Source organism: Musa acuminata, chromosome BXJ1-8, assembly GCF_036884655.1.
Source record: "Musa acuminata AAA Group cultivar baxijiao chromosome BXJ1-8, Cavendish_Baxijiao_AAA, whole genome shotgun sequence".
Taxonomy (NCBI): Eukaryota; Viridiplantae; Streptophyta; class Magnoliopsida; order Zingiberales; family Musaceae; genus Musa; species Musa acuminata.
Window position 1 is genome coordinate 50,618,016 of NC_088334.1, and position 9,264 is coordinate 50,627,279.

General features: G+C 38.9%; 1 protein-coding gene across 2 annotated transcripts; it reads right to left on the minus strand.

Moving 5' to 3' along the window:
* Positions 1-652: 652 nt before the first annotated feature.
* Positions 653-8,671, minus strand: LOC103995774 (protein DETOXIFICATION 42). Of its 2 annotated transcripts, none has more exons than XM_018830054.2 (14): positions 8,525-8,671; positions 4,647-4,825; positions 4,451-4,572; positions 3,937-4,146; positions 3,646-3,830; positions 3,206-3,341; positions 2,859-2,955; positions 2,682-2,782; positions 2,272-2,435; positions 1,852-1,923; positions 1,659-1,775; positions 1,402-1,497; positions 1,209-1,330; positions 653-1,035 (listed from the first exon to the last, which is right to left on the minus strand). In XM_018830054.2, exons 1-14 carry the CDS (start codon positions 8,543-8,545, stop codon positions 993-995), a joined length of 1,665 nt encoding a protein of 554 aa, XP_018685599.2. In that variant the 5' UTR covers positions 8,546-8,671; the 3' UTR covers positions 653-992. The 2 variants fall into 2 exon arrangements, with proteins under 2 accessions (XP_018685599.2, XP_009414745.2); XM_009416470.3 differs by having other exon boundaries at positions 4,647-4,896; positions 8,525-8,653.
* Positions 8,672-9,264: the final 593 nt, after the last annotated feature.

Below are 9,264 nucleotides of genomic sequence, written 5' to 3' on the forward strand. Positions count from 1 at the left end.
ATTGAGGATGAGCTTCGGTATAACGATAATGTTGCTTATAGTAAGATTGCGTATATTAATCCTCTCCACCAAGGTTCATCTTTTTTTTTTTGTATTAATAGATATGCATATATGGATGAGTTCATCTTCAAATCAATTGCAGACAGAAAAAATTCCTTGATTAGATTTACAACTTATGCTCATAATGCAAAATATGATGCTAATATGGACTATCAGAAATAATTTGTTTTAGAAGGTTTATACAGCACAGGTAATTAGGAAGCATAAGCTATTGTGTTAGAGGCAACTTGACTGCATGATCACATTGCAAGTGAACATTATCCTTTTCCTAAGAACACTGAACTTGAAGATTAAATAATGCAGAAAGAGCTTATGATGGAGAAGATAAGAGAATTGTTGGTTCTTAATCTCTCTTAATTAGAGGCCACTTCCATAGATGACCCATATGTCAAATGTTATTTTCTGGCTCAATTTTGATACATCAGCCAGCAATTTGTATCAGTGATGTTGTTGTGATATGATACATTGTGGTTGAAGATGGATCTGTGAGAGGTGCAGTAAACCAAGCAATGATCAGTGAAGAGAGGAAAACTCTGCTTGCCTCCATGCAGAGGAAGGCAGATCTTAGAAGAAGAGAACAGAAACCATCAAGTGAATGCAACACCCAATCATATGCAGCTACAATGTCACTCTTACAAGACAAGCACAAAGGTGTTTTATTCACCAAGATAAGTAGAAGATTTCATTAGGTTATGCTGCTACTCTTTGAGCTCAAGTAACAAATGAGCATGGCTATGATGTTGTTGATCTCTTTTTTCTTCCTTTTTCTTTTGTCTTTAAGATGGTTGAGGGGATCACCAAAACCTACAAGGATCAAGAAAAAAAAGAGAGAAAAGAAGGGGGACATGCTCACTAAATCTTTTTATTCTATACATATGTATATAGCTGCCTTCTTCAAACAAAAAGTAGATCCTGTTGAGATAGGACATGTATCATTTCCATAGGAAAGTCCATGGCCCCCTTGCTGCTCCCATCCTGCAAGAGAGCAAAAAATTTTACTTGACATCAATTCTTGAAGCAAATGAGGCTTTGAGGTTTTAATGGTGTCTAAAGATTGATTTCTTCCTTTTTCTTTCATCTATTTCATCTGTCATAAATTCCCATCTACACAATAACCAGATGCCATGATCTTGAATGGTCTGTCATACCTCCAAGCACTGGCAAATGTCCTTATGCTCATGTAGATTGTTAGTGCAATCCAGATTCCAATGAATCCATGAGTTGAGGAGAGGTATATAAGGCAGGGAATGCTAATAGAAGCCACTACAACCTGAAAACAGGATCAAGTTAGGCAGAGAAGGCAGACAGTAAGCCAGCAGATTGCAGAGTGAAGAGACTTGCCATAGAATATGCAGAATATGTGTAATCAGATGCTCCAAAGTTGATTCCATCAAATACGAAGGCCAAGGAATTGATTGTTTGCGTTCCGGCAACAAACTGAGTTGCAAAATCAAGTATAAACATTTTAGATTGTGAAGAAAAAAAAAATCACATAATATGCAGCTAAAAGGTATGACACTCAAACATGTGCCAAGCCAACACTTGATAAGCATTTTATCCAAATTATTATGCATATTATATCCAGAAAAATGACATACTGGGAGGCCTTTGTGGATTATTCTCTGCACATTCATGTCCTTGGTGAATATACCAGATCCAAATTGAACTCCTACTCCAAGCATAACCGTGAGACCAATCCCCAATAGAATGCTATACTGTAATGTCAATTGTATTGTTATGAGCTGAGGGTTGAAGACATTGAAGTGTTGTTCTTATAAGAATGATTGATACCTGCAAGACGCGAGCTGTAGCAACGACAACCTTGTCATGATCTCCTTTGGCAAATGATGTGGCAAGTATTGCCTGCAAAACATTTATTATATAACTTGTTTCATATGCAATGTATGATTTCCTACACTGGTTTCAAGTCAGTATCAAAATTCAGTAGATTTTAAGAGTACAACTTCTTTGACAATAATACAGAGTTGATCACCTTCCGTACAGATAATTAGCAGCAGATGCAACTATGTCTAAGCTAAGAATATCTTCAAGACGAAGAGAGGCAAAATGAATCACTAGGGGTTTTTTGTGATTAAAAGAAATATTAGGTTCTTCTCTATGCAATTAGATATGCTATTTTCCATGATCCTTAAGGAAAAATTCAGAAAGAATGTGCAAGTCAATGTTCTTTTCCGAGGATTATACTCTTACCTGCCCTGCGACAGCTAATCCATCAGCAAGAAGAGATGTTGCCAACCAAAGTTGCAAGCAGACCTGGAAAGCTGCCATAGAAGTCGGTCCATGGCGTGCAGCCAATGATGCTGCTAGTGTGACACAAAATGTTACAGCTATCACCCGTGCCAACAGCAGAAATCCTGAGTTCCAGAGGAAAAAGAACACCGAATTTAATCAGAGAATTCAAGAACATTCTTTTGGGTAGAAGTAGAACTACCTTTGGAAAGTACAGGCTATAGCATTTCAAGAACAAGTAACTTCATCCAGCATAAATATGAGGATGTTAAGTAGCTAGCTAATTTCATCTCAAGTACAAATTCAATAAAATAAAGCATAAGATGTATTGGCACAAAGCTACCAAATCATGGATTCTACAGAGCACTTACCACATCTCAGAAATCGTCTAAATTTCAGGGCTTTCATACTAGGCGGCACGATATCAACTTTCAGCACTAGTCTACATAGTAGTATCAGTGTTATGAGGTACCTACATGGAGGAAGGAAACTGTTGTTTACATAAGCCAACATGAGAAAACGCAAGAACATATAAGACTAGAACTTACTGAGAAATAACATGAGCAATAGCTGCACCACTGACACCCATATGGAAAACAAACATCAAGACTGGGTCCAAAATGATGTTGCTGACATCTCCGACCACTACAATGTGAAGAACAGGAGAAAGGTGGACTTTAGAACATAAATTGGAATCCAGAAACGGTCCCTATATCATGTGATCATTATTCATATTTGTTGAATCTAGGGAGCTAGAATTTAGTAGCTAATACAAAATCACAAGAGCAAAATAACGATCTAAACATAATGAAGTCTCATCAGTCGGTATGCAAGTTTTCCAACTTGAAAGCAGAAGTTTCCGCTGGTTAAATTGCAGTGAGAAAGACTTGCTCACCAGTTGCATACAGAGGAGTTTTAGTGTCCTTAAATCCTCGAAAAACCCCTTGCATTGCTAATGACAAGAGAACAGCAGGTGCACCAAGAGATCTTAATGTCAAATACCTCAATGCTGGGGCAAGCATAGGTGATTCCTGTTTGAGAAAAAAGTGCATGCTCAGAAGCAATTCACCAGTGGTTACAATTTTTCAGCTGCTATATTTACAGAAGAAAAGAAAATGTTGCAGATGAACAGATTGAAAATTTGGTGATCTAGCAAGGAATTCCAATTAGTCAGCAATTTTTCCTTAGCAGTCTATCAGGTGGTAAAAGAAGGATCGGCGTTTATCTGATTCATCGATGTTAAGTTCTTCTGTATTAGGACTTGTTAAAGAGCCAAAAATTAGTTTAAGCAGCACGACAAATTAACCCTTGTTATAACTATGAATATATACTTACAGAATTCACACCCATAATTCTCAACACGAATTTTGCTGCAAAAATAAGGAAAACAGCCTGAAGAAGTCCAACCACTCCACCAACGATCAGGGCTGAAGAAACCGAAGGAATGTATCTGCGGTTGCCGCCAAATCCTCCGCAAAATTTCGGAACAAAAGATGCAGTGCACCCTATCTTCTCAGAATCTGGAAGTGTTGGCAGTTGAGTACATAAACCAAAGAGATTAGTTTGTGCTCTTGAGCAATATATTGAGTGTAAGAAGTGAGCTATTAAATTGCAAGATATCGATACCGTCGCAAGGAGGGAGCTCTTCTGTTTCAGCATTTGCAGGACATGCCTTTTCCAAGTCTTCACCTTTCACTTCTTCAACACATGTGCTCATGATTGCATCTTCCTCTGCCACAAAGGATGTTGTGACACTAACAAGAGGGTAGATACATATCTTTGAAACTTGGTTGAAAATGGCAATAGAAACGCCTACGGCAGCGATCTCCACCGAGCCTGCATTTGATTTACGAATTCAAAGAAAAAGATGTGCAAGCAGAACTTTTGGGACAAGAAAAACGTTGAAGATAATTGCAACTGGAAAGTCAACCAAATTAAGCTAACTGAAGAACATGCTCTGCTCACAATTTGGGGAAGAAAATTTCATTCAAAATTTGCCAGACTACAAACTATTTAACAATTGGTTTTCGTAATTTTGAACAATTACAGACAATGAGAAGCGTTTGCAAGTTGATATTTCTGATCAGGTGAAGAGGAATCATGAGACTCAATGACACAAGAAAGGGTGGATCGGGCAAACCTAGTCTGCCGATGAATGCAGTGTCAACCAGAGAAGCAAGTGGATCAGCAGCTAAAGCCAGTGCTGCAGGCACTGCAATCCTCAGAATCTCCTGCCCCAGCTCGTCCATCCTGAACACTCGCCTGGCGATCGAGGAACAAAGCATGAGCTCGTGCTGCCAACACCTCCCCACCGCAAAAGACGGGAAATGACGTACCTGATGTCCAAGAAGAAGATATAGAAGCCAGTCTTCCTTGGCTTCTCTCTTCGTTCACCCCCCGAACTCGTCATGCTCGAAACATCCGCACAACCCGCCCTTCCCTTATCGGATTCACCTGGCGCAGCTTCCATCGCTCGACCACTTGCTGCTCTCCACTCTGGCGTACAGCGAAACAGCTGCCACCGAAGACAGCGGCAATGCTGCTAATTAGTGCGAGTCTTCCTTTTAACACCGAGAAATCATTCAACTGGGAAAAGGATCGATGACGAGTGAGGAACAGCGTCAAAATCTGGAGGAGAAGTCTGCAAACATTCCACTCGAGAGCAAACAGACACCACAATTTATGAACCTTGGAATCGCAGTTGCGATGCCAACATCAATCATTATCAGATCGAACGCATTCAAAGGTGTTCGATCGGTGCGGCAAAGACCAAACGATGAGGCAGCGTCAGATGAGCCGCCTCCCAACACTGTGGCATCGTGCGATCTCTCATGCAATGACGTCCGCCGTGCGCATAGATTACGTGAGGAAGGTGGCGTAGAGTGGTGGTGAGAGAGCCAAGGGGAACGGAGACCATTGTCCGTAAACTACATGAAGCGTCGAACAGCGTTTGGCCAAACAATCGAGTGGTGCAGAGAAGTATTTTTGTACAGCCAAAAGAACACGTGAGAACTAAACACGTGCAATTTTGTTCATCCGCATGTTTCACGTGGAGCCTTTTATGGATCATGTAAATGCCATGCAATTAATTGAAATATTATGTTGGTAAAATTATATATATATCTTTTAAAATGTGTTAAATAAGTTGTGAGGTCAAATGATTAGTGGAAATAATAAAGGGCATTTTAGGCATTTAAAATATTGATATTTTATTCAACTTTGGTGATAATTAAGATTTATAGTAGTTAACCTAAGTGTAGAGGGCAGATGTTAATGGGGTGGTACATATGGAATATTTGAATATTAATAAGAATATAAATGTAAATTATATATGTAATATTAAAATCCACAGGTTAGAAAAGAAAAAAAAAATTGTATGAAACAAATATTCATAAATATCTATAATCATAGATCTCCACTTACATGATAGATAAATTAATTATATATTATTATTTTATCCCTTTACCAATCAATGTTATTTAAATATTTTCTCTTCATATATTTTTCTCAGAAAATATGCCAACTAATACTCATGGATGCTGAAAATGCCATAAAGGAAATGCGTTTTGTTGAGGAAGAAGAAGGGGGAAGAAAACAATGTTTCATATAGTCAGTGGCTCAGGAATTCTCAAGCATCATCTACAGAGGTGGAAAACAAAAATCACATTGCAAAAGCATTTTTATGACAAAGATGTTTCCAAAAAGATGAAAATGGCTTTTTACAACTTTACCAAGTGATTACATCCACTTGTCCTAAGAAGAATCTCTTGATGGTAAGTAAGAAGAGGAAGAGACTGAGAGAAGTGTGACAAAGGAAGACAGTCAGCAAAGCAAAATCATACTCAAAGATGAATGAAACACACCAAAGAGAGAGAGAGAGAGAGAGAGAGAGAGAGAGAGAGAGAAGAAAAAGAGTTGATGTGATTTCTCACAGAATTCATGAGAAAAAAATTTCAAAGAGTGATTTAATCAGTCAATAACACCATCAAATTTCCCTGAGTTGGTGGAGAAACAGCCTTCAAGAACTGCCAAAGATTTCAAACTAGTCTGAGTCTGAGTCAAACTAATCAAGAATAGTTCCCTCCTTATTGGCAATGGTAAATTCAAACTATTATGTAACTTATTGAATTTTCTAGTCGCTCTTTACGAAATTAGTTCGAGTCATATCGATTCAAAAATTAAATTGTTAAGTTGATAATCAAACTTAATATATGTCGTTCGACTCGATACGAGACTATTTTTAATCCTCTTTTCTCTTATAGCAGATGAAAGCTTCCCTCTACCACTGGAAGTAGAAATTAGGTGAAGTAGATGTGAAACTGACCATGAGATTATTAAAACTTCATTTGCAGCTTATGATGGGCAATATATCCTTTAAAATTTGGAATGATGCAATCTGCTTGCCAAGGAAAGCTAAAACATTTTGGCTTCCTAAACCTAGTCAGTTTCCCTTGGCACCTTATTGCAAGGATCAGCATGTGGTAGTTCACCTGAACCAGAGTTGCGTGCACGCATGGAGTTGTCTCGGATGATGAACATCTCCAAGACTTGGTCTTTGCATGTCTTTGACCATGTATTAGATGTGTGGAGGAGACTTGGGAGATGTGGCTGCTTAAGAAACTAAGAATCCAGGAATTGGATTCAGCTTACAGGTGTCTGACAATGAGTGCTTGTGAGGGAGGAAGCCAGAGATTTTGGTGTGGGGGCCATGGTGTTGTAGGTTTCACCAAAATCTGAGGTGAAGAACAAGTTCAGAGATTGGGTGATGTGGTGATGATGTATGTATCAGGTGAAAGATCACTGGAGCCACAATTCTCTGAAAGCAATTGCAAAGCATAAAAGAGGTAGGCCACTTGTAAAATATGCATTCATGTTGGATTACCAAACAAGTGGGAAGATATACTCCACAGACCTTGTGTTGATGATGCTGAAACCAAACCAAATGGATTGATGGATCCAATTGAAATGGAGAGATGGATATAGTAATCATGATGACAAAGGAGCTCTTACCATCCAAAGCAAAGGACTGAGACTGGAGTAGCTAAATTTGAACTGAACTCAATAAACTATGAAACTTTAACTTTGCCAAGTGCCACATTCATGCAAATATGGATGGATTTCCCAAGTTCATGGCAAAAGATGTTGATGAGTGTAAAGAGTTGCTCAAAGTGCCAATTAGAAGCAATAGGTTTGATTTTTTTTTGAAGCTGTCAAGCCATCATCAATGAAAGTATATTATATTTTCCTTTCCACTTCAGGCCATACCCTGAAGCCACACTGAAGGCATGTCTCTGAGACTTTAGATTTCAGAATAGGGAACAAGCAAAAGATGATGGCAGTTAACACTTGTCCTTGGCAAGTGTCAGAGAGCCACCTCTGCAGTTTCCAGGCTCTGTTGTCTCCCCAAAGGTATTTGGCTTACTAGAATTGTCTTCCACATTGAAGTCCTAAAACTTTACTTAATCATTCTTTATTTCCATCAGGAGACTAAGGTAATACTTTATTCTGAAACTGTACCTTTTATAATGGATACTTTTGGTCACTATTCCATGGTGGGTTGCTGAAGAGAATTGAGTATATCAGAAGAAGGTCTCCATTACAAGGCTAGATAAGTTGAGAGAAAGATAGTAACTGTTTGACCAGAGAAAAAGTTTTGTGCACAAGGTGTAGAGCATAGAGATGAAATATTAAATCTTCCTCAGAGGATCTAAAGATACTAAAATCCAAGATAAGGAATGATGATTAAAAGAGTAAGAAATCCTTGTGAATGTTTCATCAATTTGATGCAATTCATCATATCTCTTCTTTCTAAATTTGCCTGTGTTTTGTTTGATAAACATGTCAGCCTTGTAAATCTATAGCTGTCTGTTCTATAAGTAATTGCAGAGTGTACTAGTAATTGGTTTCTTCTCATTTCCATTCCACCATCCTCTAAGCAAAAAAAGAGTGAATGCTGTGAGTGAAAGAGAGAGCTATTAGTCAATAGTTTAATATGACATGCAATCCAGTAGGCATGACCAAGATTAAACTGGTCATTGGAGCATACAGAACAATGATGGTGACAACAATGACAAAGAACAATAACAGTTATAGCAGCAGCAATAATAGCAGAAGCAAAGACACTAATCCAAAACACAACAGCCTACATTAATATTGGAGGAACTAATCTTAATAATTATGAAACATGTACTGAGTGAACTCTTTCATCAAGTACCTTATCTGCTCCAATGGACATGCACCAGATTGTGTTCAGAACCTATAACCATCATCCAACTTGTGTGTGTACAAGCTCTTCTTCCCAGGTGCTAATACCACCACCAGCTGCTGCATGCAGCAATACTCCCCCTTTCTCCTCTCATTTAAAGGAGCAGCCTTGCTTGTTCGACCCCTAGATTTTGCAGGGGCCATACCTCCATGTTTGTTTTCTCGGCCCACTCTACCTAATGGAGGCACAGAGAGTCACGAATCAGCTCATATTGCTGATCTGATGTGTCAGTGTGGTGTCGGATGTTAAAGCAGGCCTTTCACAAAGCTCAATGATACTGCAGAGACTACAACCAGACTTGTTCTGCTGGTGCTCTTCACAGAAAAGGGATTAAGAACAACCATGAGATGAGATGACATGCATGAAAGCACCTAGAAACTCCACCAAAGATGAACTTCTTTTCAGCAGCAGAAAGAAACATTAATCTAATCCATTCCCTAAGACTTGCACTCGCAGTCTGAGCTAGTTTTGGCATAGTATAAAGACAAGGTGTCGGCGAGTGCGTTCACAAAGGAAGCACTTCTTCTCAAACTGAGTGCCAAAATCCAGGCAAGGTGGTGGAGCTCTTGCTTTGCTCAAAGGAGCACTTGCTTGTGCATTATTACCACTGAGTGTCATTGGAGTAGAGAGTGGGATCAGTGGAGGTAGAGATTGTTTTATAGGTTATCTGTAGCTGAGTTGGTGCTGCT